Raw genomic sequence first — 23459 nt, 5'->3', positions numbered from 1 at the left:
GCTAGTTGAGTATTTTCGAATAGTTTAGGTACCTGTTACTTGTTTCTCTTAACAATTCCCTAGGGATTACAATAACCTGTTATTGACCTGGAAAGGCTTAGAGAAGATCTTCAATCTTGCCAATGCTTAGGGGCAGTGATTCTAACTACGGCGCGAAGATATGATGGCTACTATAGTCTATAACTTACATGATAAATAAGGTACATAGTCGGTCCCCTGTCTTCCCCATCTTGAACTAGATATGCAAGTGCTTGCTTTAGCTGTGCTGAGTTTCTAGAAGGTTAAGCCACACAGTGTAATCCGTAGCTACCTGTTACATATATAGAACTTACCGTAGTGCATAGTTACCCAACTTAAACAATAGTATTATCTAAGCACACTAGCGCATTAACGTTTCTCCCATTGTTCTGCCCCGCCAAAACCCAAATCCGACTAATAAACGTGGTTTCCTGCGGTGCGTGGGTAAAGCATATGAAAGAAGACGACGTCAATACACATGGACATACCACTCGTCGCTGTACTAGGAAACACCGGCGTGAACTATTAATCTTATTTTCTTTTCTTTCTTTCTGAATGAACTACCTCTCTCTTCTCTATGGATCGGTATAGCTCTAGCATCATTGCCTCAAAAAATAACAACAACAACAACGACAACAGCAACAAACCCAAACAAATGATATGATGGAGAACCTATCGATGCACGATCCTCCACCTCAACCAGGCGGCTCGTCGCTGGGACGCGCCGCCGCCGCCGCAGCAGCAGCTACTACTACTACTCCCCAACCGCAACAGCTTCCTCCCCAGATGTTCACCACTGCTGCGCAGCTACTAGACCTCACCGATAGTAAGGCAATCGATGCGGCGAAATGAGCGCCGTCTCCAGGAGGTCCTTTGTTAACCACCAGGTATATTTATAGAAAAGCTTTTGGTGTGTCTACGAGATGGCCGGAAACTAAACGGCGTTCTACGAAGCTGGGACCAGTTTGGTACATACAAAATCCCCCCAATCTCATTATTATTATTTTCCGTTCCCGTAAACTAACAATACCATCTTTACCCCCGTCTCAGCAAACCTGGTCCTCCAGTCCACAGTCGAGCGCATATACGCCACCACATCCGACCCCTCGGACCCGCAACCAAAAGGCCTCTACGCCGAGCAGACCCACGGCATCTTCCTCGTCCGCGGCGAAAACGTGCTCCTCCTCGGCGAGATCGACCTCGACAAGGACGACGATCCGCCCCCTGGCTTCGAGAAGGCCGAGTTCGCCGTGGTAGAGAAGCTGGCGAAAGAGCAGAGAGCCGTAGAAAGGACGAGAGAGAAGAAGAAGATACAGAAGCTGGCTACGCTGGGGTTCGAGGGCGAGAACATTGGAGAGATTATACTCTAGAAAAGGGGTACTTGGGCGCGGAAGTATAAAAAGAAAAAAAGGGAAGAAAATCACGCCACGGGGGAAAGTGGTATATACCCAAGATGGATTGAGAGACAGAATATTGTGAAATGTCTCCCTTTCATCAGCCCTAGTACATAGGACTGGTAGTCTTGCGGACGGGAATTAGAGGCCTGGAAGACTGCTCTCCTCTCCTATAACAGCAGCAAACAAGAGCTGCACTCTAATTCGTGTTGGTAGCTTGTTGTATGTATTTAGAAAGCACGAATGTATTCTTTATACCTGGTTGTTATGAGATATGCTCATCGGGTTGGCTGCCCTAGCTTTTAGAAATGCATAGTTATACCTGTCACTTAAAAGAAATCCTTCATGCGCAATAATAAACCGTTTCACAAATGGCAATGTAGGATAGATTAGGTACCTATCTACGCATTTAAAAGGTGTGATAGCCTTCAACTGCCGCCTCGCTTCATATTATTCGTTTCCATTTCTCTCTCTTGGTACTGAACCGTTTGGAGACTCCTTTTGCGATAGAGCTAACTACCTAAAGCAATTCGCATCCTAGTACTATTAGAAGTTGACTGTACTAATCACCACAACACAGACTTTGTCAAGTTGGTTTCTATTTCTTGATAATCTTCAGTAGCGAAGCTATCCGTGTTCGTTTGCTTAAGCCAACTCGATAAGGTACCTTGGGTTGCGAAGACGTGGATATGGGCTTAGGGACCGTGCTTCCTTTCTCATTAGACTTGTGCTGATCGGCTAACTGTTTAGGGGTGGGTTTCGCGGGCACTTCCTCAGCCGACACTGGTTCTTCAGATGGCCTGGAGTTACTATTAATTTCTTTCAATGCGTCTTCGACGTCGTCCTTATCTGTAGTTGGATCTTCCTCCTCCTTTCCTTCCACTTCGCTTTGGGGTTTTTGTTTCTTCTTGGGCTTCCGCTTCTCGGTCGCTTCAATCTTCTCCGAAGTCATCTCGCTATGCTGGGCGTCGTCCTCATGAGCCTTATGCGTAACGTGGGGGTCATGTTCAGGAGCCGGCGCTGTTTCGGGCTTTGCTAAGTCTGACTTCCGAGGGCGACCTCTTTTCTTCTTAGGCTTCTCTGGCCCAATTTGTACCTCGGGGTCTTTAACAGCAGGGGGTATCTCTTGAGCGGCAGCCTGGTTTTCGACGGGCAGCTCTTCTTGCAGAATCTGTTCTTTCACAACCTGCTTTTTCTTGCGACCACGCTTCTTTGGTTGGGGGGTTGGCTGAGTCTCTGGCAGGTTATGTTCGAGCGCATTGAAAGAAGCGGGTGGTGGCGCCGTTGCAGGTATCTCAGAGGCGGCATCGCCTGTCCTATGTGGTTCTTCTCTGGGTAGGTCCTGGTAGTCTTGCTCTCCAAGTATTTCCTCATGTGGATTTGGGAGAAGTCTGATATCATCATCTCCATGTGGACTGGGTGGGTTTGATTTTGGCTCGTTACGCCTTCGTTTGTGTTTGTCTTGGTGCCGATCAACAGCCTCATAATCCCGAGGCCCATCTTGTAACTCGTCTTCGTCTTCATCTTGTATGCTTCTTGCCCTCTTTTTTCTTCTGCTATACGGGCTCTTCGGGGTGGTATCTCTAACTGGAGGTTCGACCTCATCGTGTGCTACCTGCGTATCCACAAGTGCTGCTTCTACCGGGTTTCTCTTCATATAACCATGGTCAGCCGCAATGACATCTGGGGAAGACATAATCTACAAAATCATTAGCTAAGTTGAGAACCCTTAGATGTCTGAGTACACTTACATTTATAAAATCAACGCTTTCGTCAGGTTCGGCATCAGCAGCAAGGTCTCTTTCCCACGGAAGCGGCGGCCCAGAAGAAGAAGCATACCGACTAGGAGTTGGATACGCAACTGTCGACATGCCGCTTGACTTTAGACCGGGGTATCCATTTTGCGACACATTGACCTTCTCATATTCGAGTTTCTGCATGGTAGTGAGGTTACTCTGAGCGATATAAAAATTCGCTATCGGCGCCGTATCCTGGACCACGGAGTCATTGAGTGAGACTTCATTCCGTTTGAATACGGGCAGTGGTGATGGCCCAGTTCTGTGACTTGGGGCAAGCATCTCATTGTGCAAAGTCGTGTCTTGGGCTGTCTCCTTAAGTGCATCATCATCATATCCCATGAATATCTCTGCTGCTGCAGAGCTCTTCGTCGCTTTCGATTGGCTTCTTCTTCGTTTACCATACGACTTCTCATTCTTTCCTTTCAAACTTTTGGTAGTCCTTGAAACCATTGCGTCTTCTGCACTACTAGGCACATCCCATTCCCCAGATGCGCTCTTTGGAAGCGAGACCTCCCCGCTACTTCTGCTCGCCTGCTGACTTTGACGGACTATATTCTCGATAAGATGAGATTGATGAAGAGCTCTATTTTGCTGCTCATCATAAACACTGGCAAAGAAGGATTGGTCCGTAGTATCAGATATATGATTGTGGGCGTCTAGTACATCAGGGCTTGACGGCCTATGACGTGGGCTTAATGGTTCTACTTCTGGTCGATTAATTCCTTCATCTTCTCCCAGAGGACTTAGTGGATTGTCTTCTCCATCTTCGTCGTCAGAGTCGGCAATTACTCTCCGAGGCACCATCGCTTAGTCAGTTGACGCGTTTTGACGCGACTCGTTAGACTCGAGATAGTAGTATTTAGTAGTATTTGAGGTACCTCCAAAAACGAGATGTATAACACAAAGCCAGAAGTAGTGCTGTGTGAGTTCTTATTAAAAAGGAGGTAATGGAACATACGAGTAGGTATGTATCTTCACTGCATTAGCAGAGTTCCATTAGGATTTGTATTTCTTGCATCAGAACCATGGTCGTCATTGCTCAACTACATAATGTACTTCGAGTATTTACGGATTACATAGAAGTACATGCCTAATATGCCTTAAGTGCGCGCATATGTGGGGCAATAATTTGGCCCGTGCACAGCATCAATTATCCCCCTAGTTACATAGTACGTAATTCAACACCTACATGTACTTCATATCTAGGGAGGCTGCCCCTGTCATATACAAAAATATTCAAAAAATGCACATACATCACGAGTCCAAAAGCTTCTTAAAATGGTTCGTCCATAACCAAAGTCATAATTGAATCCCGACTCTGGCGCATATTTACATCGAAACGGACTTGCCCTTCAAAGATGGGCGATTAGCTAAACTACTAATCTCTCCCAGATCGGTATAATACTGTCAGTATTATACTTGCTACATATAAGGCTACTACTAGCCCCTAATTCTTCGTCTTTTACTGGTATCCCCTGTTGGCTCATCCGCATCATCCTCAGTTGTGTTCGTCTCCCCACCGGCTACGCTCATACTACGGCTTGCAGATGGTGGCACGCCCGTCGGCGGAGGCGCGTTTCGCTCTACCTCGTTGCGGAGGTCGCTTAATAACTTCTCAACCTCACTGAACATGCTACGAGTATCCTTTACGACTCCGTTCTCATCAACTTCGTAGCCTCGGTAGTCTTCCCCGTCACCTTCTAGACTGGCCCGTCGGTTCGATTTCAGGAAAGAAGGCCCGAAGCCACGGTAGGGGTCCGGGTTGTACATGATAGCATTCGCAAACATGTGAACCAACTCTCTCTCTAGCTGCGCGATATTTATTATACCTCGCGGTGGGACTAGATCCACTGACATCGGAAGCCAGACGTTTGTTGCACTTGGATCAATATCAGGCATTGTTGCTACAGCTATCGATGCCGCTTTAGACCCCGCAGTGATCGCCTTCTGAATGCCTTTAAGGTCTTGCGGCCGGAGCACAATTTCGAAATACCCTGGCGCCGTCTTTGGTTTCACGGGATGCGCAAACATGTTGGCATGACGATGACTGATAATTTGATCCAATGCAGATTGGCTAATCTTATTGAACGAACGAGTCCACAAAACGTGCGTAGCCGGTATTGGCGGGACCCGGTTCGGGGGGCTCTCTTGACGTTTCCGTTTATTAGACAACTGGCTTGGTCCGGGCTGGTCCCTGCTAGTAACACTTTCATCTGGTGCGGTCGCGTGTCCAATATCCTCGAGAGCCTGAGGTGTTGCCTCTTCATTCTTGATATTACTTCCTGAGAGATCCAGGTCCACCGGGGCCTCCTCTGATTGCGTTAAGGGGGTTTTCTGCGTGGCACGTGGTCGACCTCTAGGCCGATTGGGCGTTACATCGGGCTTTTGTATAGCCTTCCGTATATCCTTTTTTCCATTCTGTTCAGGAGAAGCCTTCGGCAACTGGGCCGACTGAGGACGTGGGCTAATGGGCTCGTAGACGGGACTCTGGATATCAAAATAACCGGTCACGTCGTCTACACGCGGTGTTGCGGGCGTAGGGGTTGATGTCCACTTGGTTCCATGCCCCCTTATAATGTGAGGAGAGACGGCTACTGGTGTATGCGCTTGGTTCGCCGACAGTGGACGAGTTGGCTGAGGCGCCACCACCGGGGCCTGTAGTGGAGGTACTTGTGGGCGCTGAGTAGAATCAATGGTATCGGCTTGCTGGGCTGGCTGGGCTTGTTGATTGTATGATAAGCTATATGATTTCGAAGCTGATTGGCCCTGTTGAGGTGTCGGTGTCGGTGGTGGTGGTGGTGCTTGGACGGGAGTCTGCGGAGGATATGAAGGCCGGGCCAGACCGGGTCCCGGAGACCATTGGGTTGGCGGCACGGGAGGTTTGGGGGGGCTTGCGGCTGGGTGCGGCTCTGATAATGCAGCAGGTGGTCGGACAGGTGTTTGAGTCGGCGCGTGCGAACTTTGATGCTGGGCGAAAGGACCAGGTCCTATATTGGGACCTGGCGAGCTTGCCGTAGGGATTGGAGCCGGACGTCGCTGCGGTACCTGTTGCCCTGCGCCGTCTGGAGTTGCATTTAAAGGTAATGATGGAAGGGATGGTGGTATCTGGCCCGCACTCTGCGGTGGTAAAAGCACCGAAGGAGATGCTGGCGCAGATCCTTGCGTTGAGGGTCGAGGCGCTTGGCCGTACTGTCCCGGAGTCTGCCTACCGCCTCCATAATTCTGAGGTAACTGAGGGAGGCTGGTTGGGGTCTGGGGATATGTCGGAGGCCTGGTGACTCCTGTGCTGTAAGGGGGTCGAGGAGACGGAATAGGAGTTTGGTGAGTCGGCTGATGTTGTAGCAGTGGTGGTGGCGGTTGATATGAAGGTGGAAATGGAGGTTGAGGAGAAAGCTGGTGGGGAGGCTGGTGGGGAGGCTGATATGGAGGCTCCCATTTTAAAGCAGGCGCGGGAGTAGGGGTAGGAGTATGAGGTTGAGGTTGAGGTTGGGGTTGATTAGTTGGTATGGGCGCAGGGCTTCGACCTTTGGGGACACCTTCAGGTCGTTGAAGGCCATCAGGGACGGATGGCTGAGGCGTGGCAGAACCTGGACGTGCAGGGTATCCTTGAACGGCCTGTGGATGTTGTAAAACTGGTGTTGTATTACTTATTGGACGACTTAGTTCTTGCGGCCTATTATCAGGGGCAATATGACGTGCTTCGCTCGGGGGACGAGTAGGTGGAGTAGGTGGAGGTAGCGATGAAGGAATTGGGTGTATAGCTTTCCTCTCCTGAGGCGGTTGAGGAGTATGCGGCGGCTCAGTTTTCCTGCCATGATCATAGGTCTGGGGAGGAACTAAATCTGGTGTTGATACAGCCGTTAAGGTTGGCGTTGGCGGCGGTGCCGGCGCTTGTACTGGTATTGGTGTCGGCGTGTGTATCGGTGTCTGTACTGGTGGTATCGGCGTTGGCGTTGGCGTCGGCGCTGCTTGGCCTTCCGGTCTCGTAGGTAAAGGATCACTGGCAGCTGGAAATCCGTTACTCGCCGGTGGTTCCGTACGCTGCTCCTGAACAAGTCTATTATCCCATTCTCCCCTTTCGATCTCAGCAAGCTCTCGTTGAAGCTCGTCGTACCGTCTTTCGTCCTCTCTAATCTCCCTAATTAGATTATCCCGAAATCGTATATAGAGCTTCTCCACCAAGTTCGGGAGCTTGTCCGTCTGCTCTAGGGCCTCCTGAAAAGTAGACAAGGGGGGACTTTGAAGCTTTCTTTTTCTGGAGTTTGGTGACAGCCCGGCATTGTTCTTCTCGGCAACGGCTTCGGCCTCCCGTCTCCTCTCCTCCTTCCGCTCTTCTCTGAGTAGCTGTAGGGCAAAGCCCTGAAGGGATTCGGGGCTTAGTCGGTCGGCATCGAAGTTGTCCTGTTCAAATATCAAGGGTGTTTTCTTCAGGGTCTCGGAGACGCGACTGAAGGTACCGATGACCAAGCCGTTCTGAAAGTTTCTTTTGAGCTCTTGGAATAAAGCAAATGCTTCGAGGGGGGTATATGCGGGCGGGTTCTGATTCATGCCCCAGAATCCACCTCGGCCGAGGTCGAGGGGACCGTCGCGTCGCTGTAAAAGATGAATTGGCGCCACGATCTGGTGTCACAGTCAGCAAGCCTGAATATACCTTTGTTTTGGCGGCTCCGACGGGGAAAACACGGTTATGACGCGTACGATAAGAGTTCACAAGGGCCGTAGAAGTCCGTCAAGACTACTCCGACCACTTTAATGGCGGAACAGCGACTATTAAGGCCGGTTTTAGATGAGGCTATTCGCGATGAATATTTTTCACGGTTCCTTGTCGTTGGCAATGGATCACGTGATTGAAATAAGTATATTCAGTAATCCGCAAGGTCGCAGGCCTCGGTGGTGTATGATTCGTGTGATGGATCGGCGAATGTTGCCAGATTGATTGTTGGAGCGGGTTGGAATGCGGAATCTGGGGGGGTTCATAGGTCCGAACGTTCCTGTTAGTGCATATGGCCCGTGCATTCTTATCTTACTACGGAACTAACCTAGTTTAAGGTTCCGTATCGTATCAGCGTATGTACGTACACGTAGGTATGTGCAGATAGGTACATATTTTACTATGAGGTGCCTGTGTTCTATCTCAACTTCCATTTCAATGTTTATCAAAGCCCATTTTTATTAATAACTGGTCGTGCAGCTTTACCAGGTATTTCCTTCTTATCTGCATATATGTAGCGCAGGCAATTTTTCGAAATCTAATAAGACACTTTTCTGCCCAACATACCTCCAGTCAGCATTAACGGTCACCGCATCCAGTCTCATCATAGGTTGCTATTTCCTTTCCTTTCCTATAGTAATTAACATTTAGATCCCCATCTTAGATGACGTGACAGACTGACAGTTAGATCTTTAAATTTTCACATGTGAGCAAGACACGCGATCTTGCTAGGCACGTGCCCAATCCTGACAGCCAGGATGAGTATAAACTAGTTGATGTCATAAGGTTGATATTGACGCTTGAGTATAATACCTTATTTGTACAAATGATTAGACACTCACCTAGTAGGTAGTCCTCGAGATGAATATGCCTGACCTTAATTCCACGAGACTTATGAGTCCCCATAAGACTTGACGAACGAACGCTGAACTAAAGGATGTCTAGCCTATTAAAGAAAAATATAATTTGAAGGGACAACTTTAGGAAACGATAAAAAGAGGCGCTATATACATAGTACGTCTAAAAGATTAATAGTAAGCTATCTAACTAATAGCTCGGCTTCCCGCTCGTCTAAGCGTCCGCATTTACGTGCCTACGAGGTTTGGTTTCAATGGAGCATTTGAATAATGCTACCCTACCAGCCTACATAGAACATTCCTGTTCCTGCAAGAATAAGGGGAACCAAAGTTTGAACAGCTACGACGTGCATAAAAGCAAGGGAGATTAAGTACCTATCCCAAAGTAATCCGCAAGGAAGTAATTCAGGAACGCCACTAGAATAGGATAGAGAACCTAGGTAAGGTAGTATTATTAGATCAACAAGTAAATGATAAATGATTTTATTTTATGTACATGATATTAATACGCGTGCAAGCTTATGCAAGCCATCATCACTTCATCGTCATGGAATCTAATGTCAAACAGCATCCCGTATCCCGTATTCCGTAGCAAAGTTTGCATGATAAAGTAAAATAATACGAATATAATGCGAATGCAATAATAAAACTTTATTAGTTGATTTGGATCATCGTTGTTGAATTCGCATGCATAGACCATCTCGTCTAATGATGAGATCGTCGTGAGATCATCCTAAAAAGCAGCTTAGGACGCCAAGAAGGTAATTATTAGCCAGGCGCAAAGATATAAAAAATCTGCCTCTTCCATTAAGATGATGATGATGATTTATTAATTCTAATTACAATATTCTAATTACAATAGTCCAGTCCCAAGCATAAGACTGATAGGTAGTAATCCCTACCTTATACCAACTCGTCAAATAAACCGATGTAAGTATCGCATAACTACCTTTTCCCTTACTATGTACAATTACATATATGCTGTACCTATCACTATTCCGGGCGTAGCGATCTAGGTAATTAGTTCTTATGCGGAAGTGTTTCAGTCGAGTCGAGCTTACCTTTCCGGAAGTGCAAGTGCAAAACAGTGAGACGGCAGGCAGGACAGGTGGTATAAATCAGGTACCGCAAGGCTCGAGTTCCACCTGTTCGCCTGACCCCCCTTTTTTTCATTCGCTATTCGTCCCTTCAAAATCCACTAACACGCTAACAATCCATACTAACATCCATGAGCTGCTAGGCAAGTCAGGGCAGTTTTTACCAGCCTACGTCCCGATTTTTTTCTGCGACCCGCCTTTTCATCCCCCACCGCCAAAAGCCAACGTCCAATACTTTATCAATAATAATACCACCCAGCTCCAGCTCTTCCCCCCCAGCCCTCTGAGCTGGACGACTTCTGCGACTTCTACACCATTTTCTCTTTTTCAACTTTTATGTACGACGACAACGTAAACTTCTTGCCCAACATGAGCCCCACCGACGAGGAACTCGACCGCGACTGGCAACCCAATGGCCGCCGACCTCAATCGTGAGTTTCCTAGCTGTTACTTGTTGATTTCCTCATCCTCTGTTCTCGCCATCGCTAGTAAAGGGGAAGGCCTTAACAAAAAAATATAATAAACCAAACTCTTCAAACCACACCAAAGCTAACACAACCTCCTCCGTCTAGTACGATTGCCCGATCTTTCAGTCAAGAGCTGATGGATATCTTTCGGATTGAAAACAGCCTTGCCGACCTAGACGAACAAATTGACAAGCGGTATGGCCCATGCCAAGTTCCCTACTCTCCAGAGACGTAATTCTCTTATTACGCTACCTTGACCAACGGCCACTAATACTAGATTTTCTCATGACTAGAAAACAGCAAGTCAACCATGGCCAGACCGAATTAGAGGCCCTCGAGGCTAGAATTAAGGAGATGGAAGAGCGACTGAAGAGGCAGAACCCCCCGGGAGTCGCCGGCAGTATGAGCCCACGGTCTCAACAGCAAGCCGTTAACGATACGTTCGGCAAGGCGTTGTCTGCAGAGAAGGATCTCGCACAGCAGCAGCAAAGGTCTCGACCAGGAACTGCTAAACAGGTACAGCAAGCACCTGCCCATGGAGGAGCTATGCCTCCGACTCCCACAGCCAGCGAAGGTGAATACGTACTTGTCAAACATAGCTCCTCTGGTGACGGCGCCGCCTGTTCTCGAACTTTTACTGACTATGTCTACGTTTCTAAAGATGGTGGTGACCGCGACAACTAAATCGGCATAACTGCGTTTCAACAACTTCTTTTGATCCTGCGCTCCCCCTAACCCGGCACGAGTTGAATTCTTATCGCTTTTTTGGCTTCCATCGAGTTTCGTATTCTTCCCAGCGGAATATTAAAGGAGACACGCATTTGCGTAACCGACGAACTTCCTCCACCAAACAAACCCTACCGAACCGAACTTGGACAAGAGTTCAGATCGCCTCGGCTGGAGTAACTTGGATACGCGTACCCCGGACGAAACCAATCCTTGATCTCCTTTCTGGGATCCGACCACAAGCGAGCCCTGGACCATTCGATTTTTCTCGTCGGCAAACGGGGGCGAACGAGAACCGCCCATTTTCCTAGTCTTACGAACCCGAATTTACAACAACCCTCAAGATATCCCCTCGTTTAGAGAAAAGACGTGACGACGTCATTTTCTCGTCCGTCTGGCGTTGAAGGCGTCCATCTTCATTTTCTCACCCATTTTTTCAATCTTAGGATCATCCCCCCACCCCCCCCTTTTTTTAAAGTAGCATGATGAATAAGGAGAAGGCGGCGGTCGCAGTGGGGTGAGATTAAGGGGTTAAGTCTTGATAGCAAATGGACAGACAGAGCGTGCTGCGAAGCGCTCATCTCACACTTGGCATTTTAGCATGGCATAGGATTTTACGTTTCTTGGACAAGGCCGTCGTCGCCGCCACCCCGCGAGGTTGGAACGATTGCGAAAGCGGGCCAGAGGCCGTCGTCATGAACTACGAATTGCATGCATACGCTGTATCATCTCATCAGCCGGCCTTAGTAGTTAGTAGTAGAGAAAGGGTCCGTCATTGTACATAGATAGATGCTTTTTATCGTTCAAGGAGTACATCTAATGCATCTCGCTCAAATCAATGCATGCTCGTCCCTGAGTCCTTGAGAGATGCTTTGATCAGTTAGGTATCATCATCTTATTACGTCAACAGCCTTAAAGTAAAAGAAGAAGTAATAATTAATCATAACTAATTAATCATCTTTATATGTACTAACTAGACAAAGCCAACTTCATGTGTATAGGAGGTGGGGGTAGTTAGTAATAATGAACTACATACAGAAAGCAACTCTAGCTTTATTATTAACTTGCCAAAAAAAAAGAACCTCGTATTAGGATAAATCAGGCAGTGAACTGCTCAAATGAAAAGAGCAGAAAAGAGGAGTAGAAACGCGTAGACAACAGCACTCAGGCGAAATATATATGCCGTGCTCATAACCGAGCCCTTTGCCGTCGCCTATCCACCCAGAACCTCAAATTACACCACGTACGAACATACCATCTGCCGGCTGTCATGAGGCGAAAATCCACGCAAGCCCCTCCTCGTAGACAAACTCTTACAAGAACCTAGCAACAACAACACCACCACTACGCTACACACAAGCCAAACAAGGGATAGGGAAACGAATTGGTAGAATTAGAGAAGGGCCGGAGGTTTACGAAAGTCCAGGTACGACGAGTCACATTTATCTCTGCCTAGAAGAGAAACGAAGTACAGGTGATGGTTCGTGGAATCAGTTCTATGATTATTGCCACAGCTATCTCATTCGCCTACTTTACCGATCAAGGTTAAAATGAATACATACTGCGTAAGTAGGTACGCAAAGTAAACATCATGAAAGTCCAAATTAGGTAGGCGAGCCTCCCCAACAACGGAAGCAGAAACAACAACAATTAAACGCAAAGAGCTCTCTCGTATCATTCGTACAATGCAAAGCAACAAATTGATCCCATATTCTCGCTTGCTTCAGATATGTTTGACGACATTTTTAACCTCATCGCGAGCATCTAAGTCTCGCTTAGTATTATCAGTGTTCAGGGGCTTCGGGGCCATCCCAAACTTCTTGTTCGCAATGTCGAAGACGGCAAATCCGCTCTTGAGGAACACATCGCCAAAAATGCTTGGCATATCGGTAAAGGAACTGAGGGATTGTAGACCAGCATAACATAGATCGTCAGTGGAATGGGCGTACACAAAGTAGGCACCAGGCACCGAGCCGGCAAGTCTGTTGCCCTGTGTATCTCCGAGCTCGTAAACGAAGTCGGGTGGGGTTGTGTTGCAGGGAAGTACCCATCCGTAATCCGTGTACGAATAGTTGGCACCGGGGACGCTGCCGAAATACGTCTTAACCGCCTCCTCTGGGGCAAAGAACAAAGTAGAGCCAGTGTCGACAATGATATCTCGCGCCTCGCTAAACTCGTATTTGACGTCTGAGCCGCCAATAGAGAAGCCTGTCTGTTGGACAGCCCAATAGCCGTCCGTCGTGTTCACGTCGATGTACTTGATATCCGAAATATGCAGGTTATCGTCGATGTATCCAAAGTTGAAGGAACCCTCGCTACTGTTGTGACGCAGGTCGACCGTAAACAAAGGTTGGCTCAACACACCGGGTAAAAGATCAAGAAGGGTCTTCTGGGGTGGCAGCATCTGAGCTATGGAAGGCCAGGCTAATCCCACAAGGCCAGACATATTTGCAGACTCGGTAAACATAGATGACACCGATGTAGCCGACTCAATTGTCATGTTGGGAATCGAGAGATTTCCAAGTATGAGAGTATCCTTATAACAAATACCCTGAGAAGTAGAAAAGTCGCCATAGATGATAGACCAAGTACAGTTCTGGATCTTGTTGGCTGACGATGACTTGCTGGGATCCCAGACGGTCTGTCCGGCCACTTCGGACTTATCCGTATCGGTCGAGAAGATCCAGCTACATTGCTCGTTAGTACAGATCGACTACGATATCAGGTACAATAAGTCTATAATGGCAACATACGTATCGGATGATCCAGTATCTAGATCCAGGTACAGCTGTTGAGGGGGGTCACCTATGCTGACGGGAGTGAGCCAGAGAAGATCGCCATCGTGAGCGGCGGCCGGAGCAGAACTTCCTGATGTTGTTGTTAGTTACGATGGCCTAATTCTCTTAGAACCCATACCATGTTTAACTTACCAGATTCGTCTGCGAGGACCTTGCTGTTGGTGGCTTTGTGGGCATCAACAACTTGTTGTAAGCCCTCGGGGACATTGAGGTTGTACTTCTTCAGAGTTCTGAGGTAATCGGTAGGACCATGGCGAGGGACATCAGCATTGTGAGATAGAGGAAGAGAAAGCGTCTTGCCAGTCTTGGGAACAAGGGCCAGGGTCCAAACAGTAGTAGTGAAAAAGGAGAGGCAAAGCATCACCACCACGCGGACACTGGGGAAGTACGCCATTTTGATGAACCTTTTGGTGATCTACCTAGGGAATGGTAGAGATTCTTCTGCCGAGGGGAGAGTAAAGAAGAATGGGAAGGAGGAATTTATTAGGAAAAGAAGAAGAGAAATTTTGTTGAAAGGAGTATCCCAGGAAATGGGAAATGGTGTTTGGGTATGAGCATGTTGTGATATAAACATGTGCAACTACCCTCAAGATTAAGTAGCTACCTATATACCTTAGGCAACTACATCTCGTCCTTTGAATGTAGTGGACGCGACTTGAGCAGTACCTCCCAAATTGAGTGAATCAATACGTGTAGGACGTTGTTACCCAAGTGACGAGATGCTTCACTAAAGCTGCAGGTGGCAGTTTGGGTATACCCCTGTGGCAAGCGCGTGCTTTGGGATGATTGCTCCTGGGTTAGCTAGGTACCTCCTAACCTTAAACAACCTCAAACATGAAGACCTCAAATTTTACAGCCGTCGGCGATCTTGCCAAGCCGGATATCCGCAGCAGCTGCCTTTGGATTGAAGGACCGTGGGAACCCGTGTAATCTTGCGCAACTGCATTTATATGAATTAGACAAACACCCCCGTGTAACTTCCATGTCTCTTAACCTTCTCAAGATCTTTGGATTACTAGGTAGCGTACCTACTACCTACAGGTACATACATAAGTTAAGGCATATGCATGTAAACTAGGTAGCTTACGATCAAATCGACTCATAGTATCAATATGAACCAGGCTTTAACCTCGAATAGGATGTACAACTAAAGTGAATTCTAAACCAGCTTAACTCTGTATTCACTCTGTATCCCCCTTTCGATAATGCCCAACTCGTCTGTTGTCTTTTCCCAAAGCGTGCACAAGAAAAAGATCATGTACCACGTAGGACGATGGCAAACGGCCTACTACAGGAAAAAGGGTGGAGTCTTGTACGAACGCCAAATACCTATACTAGGTAGATATTCGTCCGGACCGACTACCTTAGGTACGTTCGGAAGAGACAAACATAAATACCTGTAGAACATGGTCTATACGATTAATTAGATACCTATATCCCTAGGTTAGATGTAAGGGTGTCCATATTAAATGTCATTATACAGCCTCAATGAATTCGAAACTGGAAGCCATCTCATCTAGGTACGTCATATCATTCATCAAGATCTATCTATCACGTCTATAGCTCGTCGTGCTTTGTCCTAGGCTCCTCCTTATCCTGTTGCTCCTTGGACAAGCGCTTGATCATCTCCTCGATCTCCTCAGGTGTCGGGCCCTTGCCGCCTTCTCCGAACTTGATGTAGTTTTCCCCGTCCTTGGACTCTACTGTCGGCTTCGAGCCGTCGCTACCCGTCTTAGTAGATCCTTTCTTAGATTTACTCTTGCTCGGCTTCTTCGAGCTGCTCTTCTTCTTGCTCTTTTCGAAATTCCTGACGCTCTTCATGGCTAGGTCCATACCGGCCTTCTCAAGCTTCTTGGTTTTCTCTATGATGTCCTTAGCTAACAAGACAGGGTCCGCTGTCTCGGGGAGCTTTTCCTGTTCGGCGATTTTCTCCTCTAACCAATCGATGACGGACTTTGAAAGATCCGTAATCTCCTTGAGGTCATCGAAAGTGTAAAGGGGTGGTGCCGGGCCGCGGTCCTCTACGGCGGCTGTAGTTGTTGTTGAAGTCGTAGTTTCTTCGTCCTCAAGACCGTCAAACTCGCCAGAATCCTTAGACGGGGCCGAGGTGACGGTAGAAGTCGTTTCACTTGTTGAAGTGGTGCTGGAACTGAGGGAGGATATGTATGCTTCCGCCTCGGCAATCTTCCCCTTGATAGTATCAATGAAAGTGGTCGTCTGGTCCAGTGTACTTCGTAGGTTCTTGACTAGCTCTGGTCTCTTTTGTGCTTCCTCAATTCTCTTCTCTATGGGAGAAACGATGTCTTTTAGACCCTTAAGTTTGGCCTTGAACTCCTCGCGGGATGCGTCAGCTCCGTCGTCGTAGAGCCACTCACTAGCTTCACTGGCCTTCTTTTCCAGCTTGGCTCGCTCTTCTGGGGTAGATGCGGCCACGAAGGATTCACTCTCTAGCAGATCCCTAACCCTGTAGGTAAAGGCTTCAAGCTGGTTTAGTGCTTCTTCCCTCAACCGTCGGGATTTATCCGAAGCCTCAAAAGCCTTGATGCGATTCTTTGACTTGGTAAGGTCTGCTTTTGATAGACCCGGAATGCCTGCCTTCTCTACGGTGTAGTCGATCGGAACTACAATGAGTTGCTTCTTCTTTGGCACCGGGCTACCCTCCGCGGATTCAGCGGACGTCGACTCAGTTGCAGTTGAAGTAGAACTAGATTCCATAGAAGAGGTCGTAGCCGTGTTGGTGGACTCAGTGGTTGAGCCGCCCTCAGAAGCTTCTTCGTCTTCTTTTAGAGGTTGCTGATCCTTGTTTTTACCGAATCCAAAGAGGTTCTTCACACCATCAATGACCGAACCTTCCTTTTCTTGTACCTCAGCCTCACACTCAACAGCAGCCTTGTCAACTTCTACTTCGCCATTTTCGGTGCTGAGTCGTAACTTAACCTTGAAATGGATATCGGAGTTAGCGCAACCCTTCTCGACGAGTGACGCAACAGACGCCGTTAGGTTCTTCGTCGTTAAGACTTTCGTCTCTCGGTCTACTGTAGTGCCGTCGGTTGAGGGTACCTGTTGATAGAAACGGACCGAGAAATCCTCGTGGTTTGTGAAAGTGACTTCCTTCGGGGCAGCACCGAGGAGAGATCGTTCGGTCCAGAGTCGTTGCTGTTGAGGTTTGTCCTGGGGGTTCGTCCATTTCATTCCCGCTGGGAAGAAGGAGCTGTCAGAGATCCTGATCTCCTTGACTCGGAAACTGGGGCTAAGCTCTGCAGCTCGGAAAGCTGCGCCAAATACTGCTGCTTCATCTGAGTTGACGTTGCCACGGAGCTTGTCACCGCTAGCAATCTTTTCAAGCTGCTTCTGGACGAAAGGCGTCCGCGAGGAACCACCATGAAGAATGATAGAGTCAAGCTGGTTGATGTCAAGCTCGGCTACCTCTAGGGCCTTTTGGACGGTGGCGCCCACTCTCTCGGCATGCGCTTCAGCTAACTTCTCAAAGTCTGCTCGAGTAATCTTATATCTGAAGTCGACATCCTCATAAAGGCCCTCGAAACTAGTAGCAGTGTCGACATTGGCGCTTAGGATATGTCTTGATCTTTCGGCATCCTTCAGAAGTTTCGCCATAGCTCGTCCGTGACCCCGAACGCTCTCTGCCGTCACGGAGATTTTCTTAGCAGATGGTGTCTCGACGAACTTGGAGATCATGTCGTCCACGATCAAGTAGTTGAGAGTATCGCCGCCTAGAGTCCTGTCCCAACCAGCCCCGACGACCTGCACTTCCTGGACCGTCTTGTTGAACTTGCCGATATCCTTCACGGTTCGGCCTTGGAACTTCATGACGGTTGCCTTGGTGGATCCAGCGCCCATGTCAAAGACCATGTGATACTCTGGCTTAGCTCCCTCGCTGACAGTCGGGAATGTTCGGCTCGTAGCGTAGTTCAACCCGACAGCAAGACCGTCACTAATAAGGGATAGAACCTTGAGGTCAACGAGTTCGGCGGCCAATTCCACAGCGCGTTTCTCCTCGACGGTATAGAATGGCGGGACCGTAATAACCACAGACCGAACCTTGTCGTCGGAACCAGCCATGGCTTCTGCGTTGCGCTGCATGTTCTGAAGCTCCATTGCAAGCAATTCTTCCACCATCCATGCTTCTTCCTTGGGAGTAGCCTGGCTCTTGAATGCGACTGTGCCGCGGGTCTTGTGTGCCTCTAATTGTAGGGCGGGGTGTCTTGCAATATACTCCTTCACGATCGAGTCGTCCGTAGGAAGACCGAGGAGGTGCTTGAGGTTGGGGTAGACATCGCCAGGGAACCGAGCTGCAAGAGCCATGGCATCGGAGCCAAATGCCCTCTCAGGGTATGAGCCACTCTTGGGGGCATTTTGCGAAGGTTTGAATGCGACTGCGGAGATTTCTTTTCTTCGTGAATCTTTGGTTAGGACGATCTCGAGGGGAATGCCAGGTTTGACGAGTGTAGCTTTTATATATTCAGTGCCGAGATCTATACCGAGAACAGCAGATATAGCAAGTACATTCGTAGAAAAAAAGAAAACTACGCAAAGTAGTATTGATCGAGGGGAGAATGTTTGTGCCATGTTGGGCGGGATGAGGAGGGGTGATTGGCGAGAAGCTCGCCGCAGAAAGATTTTGAGACCAGCTACGAGGAAAAGGTTGTGGAAGCAATCAAATAAAGTTGATCCCTTTTTTTTAAGAGGGAGAAATGGGAGGAATGCAACTTTATTTGTGAGGCTCTGGCCTGGTGCCTTCCCAGTTATAAATGGTTTCTTTTATTCTATTATGTAGAATCTGGCCTTAACTAAACGGAAAACCAAGCTATTCCAAGCCAGCTTTCTGACCTCACCGCGCCAAAAGTACGTACCTATTATTCTCGAGGACAGCTTGTTGAAAATACATCCTTGCACGTGGCTGACACTTTTCATAGAAGCCACCGATAGCGATTTTATTGGCTGGATAGCGAATTATGGAACCAAAATGCTACGAATGTGGAAATTCTTAGAATTCTTACTATGTACCTAAGGTACTTGTGGCTGGCGCATTTGTATGTACACCATCTAGATTTCCCCGCGCATGAAGAAGTACGGGGTACGAATACATCTTGGCTTTTACGTCAATTTAATATAACTACCTACCTAACCTATGTACGTACCTTCTAATGTATGTAGGAGGTAGACTTGGTAAATGTTACCTTAAACCTTAAGTTCCAATAGTCTTCGTCTCGTCCAATAGCCATGCCTAGAGTCGATAATGAGATCAATGGTCGTCTCGCCCTTATAACGGGTGCTTCTGGAGGGTATGTATATATGCTAACGCCATATGTTCATATGTATAAGTGGATAATTTGTCTACACAGGTAACACCGTTAACAAACAAATCATATATAGCATCGGCTCTGCTTGTGCTCGGGACCTGTGGGCTCATGGGGCCTCCCTTGCCCTGACATGTTTCCACAATAAACAGCCAGTAGACGACTTAGCCGAGGAACTTCGCAAGTCAGCTGGCAGCGAGAGCCGCAAGGTCACCGTCCATCGTGTTGATACCGGCTCGGCTGAAGAGATCGAGCGGCTCTTTCGTGAAATTAAGGAGCAACACGGCCAAGACGGCCCAGACATACTGGTTTCTAACGCAGGTTACGGGAAGAGACGCAACGGCATCTTGGATGTGAGCTTGGAAGAATTCGATTATACTATCAACGTGAACTTGCGGGCTTCTTTCGTCCTGTCCAAGTTGAGCATTCCCCATATGGAGGCTCAGGAGTGGGGCCGGATTATTTTCATCTCTTCGATAGCTGCACAAGGAGGTGGCATCAACGCTTGCCATTATGCAGCTTCTAAGGCGGGCTTAACGGGTCTGATGAAGAATCTAGCAATGAAGCACGCAAGGGTAGGAATTACTGTTAACGATGTAGCTCCGGCTATGATTGGGGAAACGGGAATGATACCCGACGAGAAATTTGTGGAGGGCACGCCGGGCGACGTCAAGAATATCCCGGTGGGACGGCTGGGAACCCCTCAGGAATGCGCCAATATTGTTACTATGATATGCAGGACGGGATACTTGACGGGTCAGAGCATATTGTTAAGTGGTGGTCTTAAGTAGGTAGTGATATATTGACTTGAAGTTACCGTTTTAAGTCCGCTTGTTCGGGCTAAGATGTAGCTACATGTATTTAAGGTAGGTAGTTAACGCGACACTAATGAAAGGATCTAACTACCTACTAAGGTATCTAACCTATTATTCCTTCTATTCTCATCTTATTCATTCTATTCCCATCTTATTTATTCGTTATGGGGCTTAAAATTCAATTTTCGAACGTTACATATTTTCTCATTAAAAACTACCTAAATTAAGAAGACTCCATCTAGTACCGGTACCTTTTCTCGGCAAGCGTCGGCAAAAGTATCCGCAGTTCACACGGCGCGCGCCGAGACCACGGGGTGGCAAAATCCGACGCCGGATGGACCTTGTCGGCTCCGTGGCGACCTGTGTAACCCCCGCTCCACTGCTCCTTCAGTTTTAGTCCTCGATGACTCAACTTAGTGAACCTTGACCTCGACGATCTCGGTTTCAGGTTTCGTACACCCCATTTCCATTATTCTGGGCCCCATCGAAAAATCCAGGACTTTCTCATTAGTCATAACTAGCCTTACTTTTACCCCCCCAGTTTATCCCTACATACCTTCTTAGGCATCCTATCGTGGCCATCATCACGGCACCTACACCCGTCCATTTATCTACCTAATCAACCACAGTTACCAAAAGTGATCACCTACTTCTTCTACAACGAGTAACTAACTAAATTTAGAAGGAAACTACCTAAGGTTACGTATTTACCTTTTATTCTCAAGCCATCAAACAAAAAAAAAACCAAATTTATCCGGAGAACACAAAAAGAGAAAAACTACAAAGAAACTAAAAAGTGATCGTCAACCCCGGGCCTAAGTCACATACATCCCCACGGAGTAAAACTCCGCCGCCACCAATCAATCAATCAATCAATCCACCAAATCCACCACCCCGAACCGGAAAGCCAAACCCCCCCGGTCCCAGGTCCCAGGTCCCCCAAAATGGGCACGCCATTCATCTCGCACCTCGAGCCCTCGCGGCTAGACGGGTACGACCGCACGCGGCCTTACGACCAGCAACCAGGCCACGTGCCCAAGACGTTCAGCGACGCGATGCAAGTGCGCGAGGCCGTCTTCGTGCGCGAGCAGGGCGTCCCGCTGACCAACGAGCACGACCCGGACGACGCGCGCTCCTGCCACTGGGTCATGTACGCCAGCGTGAACTCCACCACCGAGCCCGAGGAGCGCGACCCCCGCTCCGGCCAAGTCACCAAGCCCCGCAAGTCCGAGACCCGCACCCTGCCCATCGGAACCCTGCGCGTGGTGCCCTTTCCGCACCCCCCGCACCCCCCACCAGGTAGTAGGTACGTCGACAACGTGCTGGTGGACTACGAGAGTGATGACGATGGCGAGAAGAAGAAGGAGGATGGTCACGGCACTGCTACTTCTTCCGGAACCGCAAGGCCTCGAGCCAGAACCCTGACGTCCGTAGACGAGGAGCGCCAAGCTTCCGCTTTACCTTTCGGCGCGGATCGGCCTACGACATACCACGACGGAAAGGAGCCGTACGTCAAACTAGGCCGCATGGCGGTGATTCCCGAGTTTCGCGGCCACCACATCGCGGGCCAGTTGTGGCGAGCAGCCAAGAAGTGGCTCGAGGACAACCCGACCTTCTTCAACCCTAGCGTCACGGAAATGGGCATGGATCAGCTCAAGGTCGGCACAGCTGCCGATATTCCCAAGTGGAACGGCCTGGTATGCTGCCACGCTCAGGAGAGTGTGGTTAAGCTCTACGAGAGGTGGGGTTTCAAGGTCGACGAGGGCATGGGCAGATGGTACGAAGAGGGCATTCCGCACGTAGGGATGTTTTTACGACTGCATATCAAGGAGAGAACCCCGAAAGTATAGTACTACAAGTAGGTCTGAAGGGATATCAGAAGTTCTCGAGCCTTGATATTAGGAGTACAAGGGTGGTAGTATAAGCGCTACTTCACCGGGTGGCGTTGTGTTGCATTGCGTTGCTATTCTTACAAAGATACCAGGTCAATTATGACTAGCTTCGTTCTCGGATGCCATTGCATTTGCGAGAACCATATCAGTAGAGCAAAAAATAAATGCTATAACACCAGTATCGTTTCGGGAATTACTTGATTTCAGTTCATGATTTGCCCACACGGGCAGAGCCTTTATTGAAGAGGCCTATGTGACTAGTATGCCATAGAACCGCATCCCGCCTGAGCCAGAAACGCACAAATGCAGAGTGTAAAATGCCCAGATCGTCCACGCCGAAGAAAACCCAGAAACTGCACCCCTTTTATCGGTTGCTCTTGGCGACACGCTCCAGCTCGTCCTTCTTCTTGATGGCGTACGAGTTGCTGCTTCCCTTGGCAGCGTTGATCAGCTCTTCAGCCAGGCACTCGGCAATCGACTTGACGTTGCGGAAAGAGGCCTCTCGAGCACCGGTGGTGAGCAGGGCAATAGCCTGGTTGACTCGTCGGAGAGGGGACACATCGACAGCCTGTCGTCGGACGGTACCGGCGGAACCGATACGGGTGCTGTCTTCTCGGGGGCCGCAGTTGACAATGGCGTCAACGGCGATCTGGATAGGGTTTTGGTCGGTCATGAGGTGGATCTATGCGATATTAGTCTTTTTACCCCCGTTGAAAAACTCGGCTCTTGATTCCTTACGATCTCGAAAGAGTGGGCAACGATTCGGACAGCCTTGAGCTTCTTGCCGTTGTTGCGGCCGTGCATCATGAGCGAGTTGGTCAGTCGCTCGATGATGGGGCAGTTGGCCTTGCGGAATCGCTTGGCGGCATAACGACCAGCGGTGTGAGGAATGTAGACGGGGGATCGGATCTGGATGTAATCGCTATCGAGAATGTACCGTTAGCGTGCTGCCCTCAACTCTTCTGTTACAATTCTCCATGCGTCTTCCTCGAGAATCAAGGCCTAGTGTCGCGTCGCCCAAACCCAGATTTTCACAAGTCGAATCGATATATATAGAGAGAATCGAGCAGTGAACTTACGTCAAAGAGATATCGCGGATCTCAACGTCCTCGTAGCTCCCTGTTTAAAGAGTCAGTCGCAATGCTCCAAGGGTCGAATAAGAAATAAAGTCGCAGGCGATTAGAGAAAACGTACATCGGTTGAACAGCTTGATGCTGCCAATCTCGGAGACTACGTCCTTAGGAAGGACCTGGTAGTTGGTGGATTCGACCTCGATCTCGCCGCTGTCAGACATCTTGATTGTTCTGGCGTTCTGGCTGGGAGATTGGTGTTGTTAGAAGGAGGTCGAACGGTTGGTGGTGGGGAGGATCGCGAAATTCCACTGTTGAAGTTCGAGATTGAAATTTTGGCCGGGTACATCCGATTGAAATTCGTGGGTAGAATTGGTGCGCTAGGGCTCAGTGGTTAGTGCGATAAGGCCAATCATGCGCGTCGGCTTGTTGCAGGCGGTGGCAGTTGGCAGCAGAAAAGATAAGGAGCTTCCACGTGATAAGTACCTACTTATTAC

At 48.6% G+C, this 23459-nt stretch overlaps 9 protein-coding genes across 9 annotated transcripts; 4 read left to right on the top strand and 5 right to left on the bottom strand.

Moving 5' to 3' along the window:
* Positions 1-441: 441 nt before the first annotated feature.
* Positions 442-1772, top strand: F5Y00DRAFT_228567 (uncharacterized protein). Its single transcript, XM_048006652.1, has 3 exons — positions 442-844; positions 918-986; positions 1069-1772. The coding sequence occupies exons 1-3, from the start codon at positions 679-681 to the stop codon at positions 1386-1388; spliced, it is 555 nt and encodes a 184-aa protein (XP_047868009.1). The 5' UTR covers positions 442-678; the 3' UTR covers positions 1389-1772.
* Positions 1773-1830: 58 nt separating this feature from the next.
* On the bottom strand, positions 1831-4316 carry F5Y00DRAFT_206511 (uncharacterized protein). Its single transcript, XM_048005444.1, has 2 exons — positions 3164-4316; positions 1831-3111 (listed from the first exon to the last, which is right to left on the bottom strand). The coding sequence occupies exons 1-2, from the start codon at positions 4013-4015 to the stop codon at positions 2011-2013; spliced, it is 1953 nt and encodes a 650-aa protein (XP_047868008.1). The 5' UTR covers positions 4016-4316; the 3' UTR covers positions 1831-2010.
* Positions 4317-4345: 29 nt separating this feature from the next.
* Positions 4346-8246, bottom strand: F5Y00DRAFT_228565 (uncharacterized protein). The gene is made up of 2 exons (XM_048006651.1): positions 7910-8246; positions 4346-7831 (listed from the first exon to the last, which is right to left on the bottom strand). Exon 2 carries the CDS (start codon positions 7757-7759, stop codon positions 4652-4654), a length of 3108 nt encoding a protein of 1035 aa, XP_047868007.1. The 5' UTR covers positions 7760-7831; positions 7910-8246; the 3' UTR covers positions 4346-4651.
* Positions 8247-10245: 1999 nt separating this feature from the next.
* On the top strand, positions 10246-11027 carry F5Y00DRAFT_259035 (uncharacterized protein; the record flags this gene model as incomplete). Its single annotated transcript, XM_048010808.1, has 3 exons — positions 10246-10307; positions 10449-10574; positions 10637-11027. The coding sequence occupies 3 exons, from the start codon at positions 10246-10248 to the stop codon at positions 11025-11027; spliced, it is 579 nt and encodes a 192-aa protein (XP_047868006.1).
* A 1765-nt stretch (positions 11028-12792) lies between these two features.
* On the bottom strand, positions 12793-14261 carry F5Y00DRAFT_274293 (secreted aspartic proteinase precursor; the record flags this gene model as incomplete). Its single annotated transcript, XM_048013334.1, has 3 exons — positions 12793-13756; positions 13823-13937; positions 14000-14261. The coding sequence occupies 3 exons, from the start codon at positions 14259-14261 to the stop codon at positions 12793-12795; spliced, it is 1341 nt and encodes a 446-aa protein (XP_047868005.1).
* Positions 14262-15305: 1044 nt separating this feature from the next.
* On the bottom strand, positions 15306-18406 carry F5Y00DRAFT_228552 (stress protein ORP150). The gene has a single exon (XM_048006650.1). It carries the CDS (start codon positions 18188-18190, stop codon positions 15425-15427), a length of 2766 nt encoding a protein of 921 aa, XP_047868004.1. The 5' UTR covers positions 18191-18406; the 3' UTR covers positions 15306-15424.
* Positions 18407-18910: 504 nt separating this feature from the next.
* F5Y00DRAFT_206426 (NAD(P)-binding protein) lies at positions 18911-20080 on the top strand. The gene is made up of 2 exons (XM_048005443.1): positions 18911-19170; positions 19262-20080. The coding sequence occupies exons 1-2, from the start codon at positions 19109-19111 to the stop codon at positions 19974-19976; spliced, it is 777 nt and encodes a 258-aa protein (XP_047868003.1). The 5' UTR covers positions 18911-19108; the 3' UTR covers positions 19977-20080.
* Positions 20081-20732: 652 nt separating this feature from the next.
* F5Y00DRAFT_206393 (uncharacterized protein) lies at positions 20733-22054 on the top strand. The gene has a single exon (XM_048005441.1). It carries the CDS (start codon positions 20945-20947, stop codon positions 21848-21850), a length of 906 nt encoding a protein of 301 aa, XP_047868002.1. The 5' UTR covers positions 20733-20944; the 3' UTR covers positions 21851-22054.
* Position 22055: 1 nt separating this feature from the next.
* F5Y00DRAFT_206392 (40S ribosomal protein S5) lies at positions 22056-23314 on the bottom strand. The gene is made up of 4 exons (XM_048005440.1): positions 23087-23314; positions 22972-23011; positions 22631-22814; positions 22056-22574 (listed from the first exon to the last, which is right to left on the bottom strand). Exons 1-4 carry the CDS (start codon positions 23184-23186, stop codon positions 22257-22259), a joined length of 642 nt encoding a protein of 213 aa, XP_047868001.1. The 5' UTR covers positions 23187-23314; the 3' UTR covers positions 22056-22256.
* Between the last annotated feature and the right edge of the window lie 145 nt (positions 23315-23459).

Source organism: Daldinia vernicosa, assembly GCF_022497035.1.
Source record: "Daldinia vernicosa strain CBS 139.73 unplaced genomic scaffold F5Y00scaffold_8, whole genome shotgun sequence".
NCBI classification, from domain to species: domain Eukaryota; kingdom Fungi; phylum Ascomycota; class Sordariomycetes; order Xylariales; family Hypoxylaceae; genus Daldinia; species Daldinia vernicosa.
This window is presented reverse-complemented; position numbering and strand designations above follow the sequence as displayed.

Coding starts and splice junctions, on each gene's coding strand:
- F5Y00DRAFT_228567 (XM_048006652.1), top strand. CDS start 679: ATGATGGAGAACCTATCGATGCACGATCCTCCACCTCAACCAGGCGGC. Junction 845..917: donor GCTACTAGACCTCACCGATA/GTAAGGCAATCG, acceptor GTATATTTATAG/AAAAGCTTTTGGTGTGTCTA. Junction 987..1,068: donor ACGAAGCTGGGACCAGTTTG/GTACATACAAAA, acceptor CCCCCGTCTCAG/CAAACCTGGTCCTCCAGTCC.
- F5Y00DRAFT_206511 (XM_048005444.1), bottom strand. CDS start 4,015: ATGGTGCCTCGGAGAGTAATTGCCGACTCTGACGACGAAGATGGAGAA. Junction 3,112..3,163: donor AAAGCGTTGATTTTATAAAT/GTAAGTGTACTC, acceptor ATGATTTTGTAG/ATTATGTCTTCCCCAGATGT.
- F5Y00DRAFT_228565 (XM_048006651.1), bottom strand. CDS start 7,759: ATGAATCAGAACCCGCCCGCATATACCCCCCTCGAAGCATTTGCTTTA.
- F5Y00DRAFT_228552 (XM_048006650.1), bottom strand. CDS start 18,190: ATGGCTCTTGCAGCTCGGTTCCCTGGCGATGTCTACCCCAACCTCAAG.
- F5Y00DRAFT_206426 (XM_048005443.1), top strand. CDS start 19,109: ATGCCTAGAGTCGATAATGAGATCAATGGTCGTCTCGCCCTTATAACG. Junction 19,171..19,261: donor ATAACGGGTGCTTCTGGAGG/GTATGTATATAT, acceptor AATCATATATAG/CATCGGCTCTGCTTGTGCTC.
- F5Y00DRAFT_206393 (XM_048005441.1), top strand. CDS start 20,945: ATGGGCACGCCATTCATCTCGCACCTCGAGCCCTCGCGGCTAGACGGG.
- F5Y00DRAFT_206392 (XM_048005440.1), bottom strand. CDS start 23,186: ATGTCTGACAGCGGCGAGATCGAGGTCGAATCCACCAACTACCAGGTC. Junction 23,012..23,086: donor CATCAAGCTGTTCAACCGAT/GTACGTTTTCTC, acceptor CTCTTTAAACAG/GGAGCTACGAGGACGTTGAG. Junction 22,575..22,630: donor TTGCCCACTCTTTCGAGATC/GTAAGGAATCAA, acceptor AATATCGCATAG/ATCCACCTCATGACCGACCA.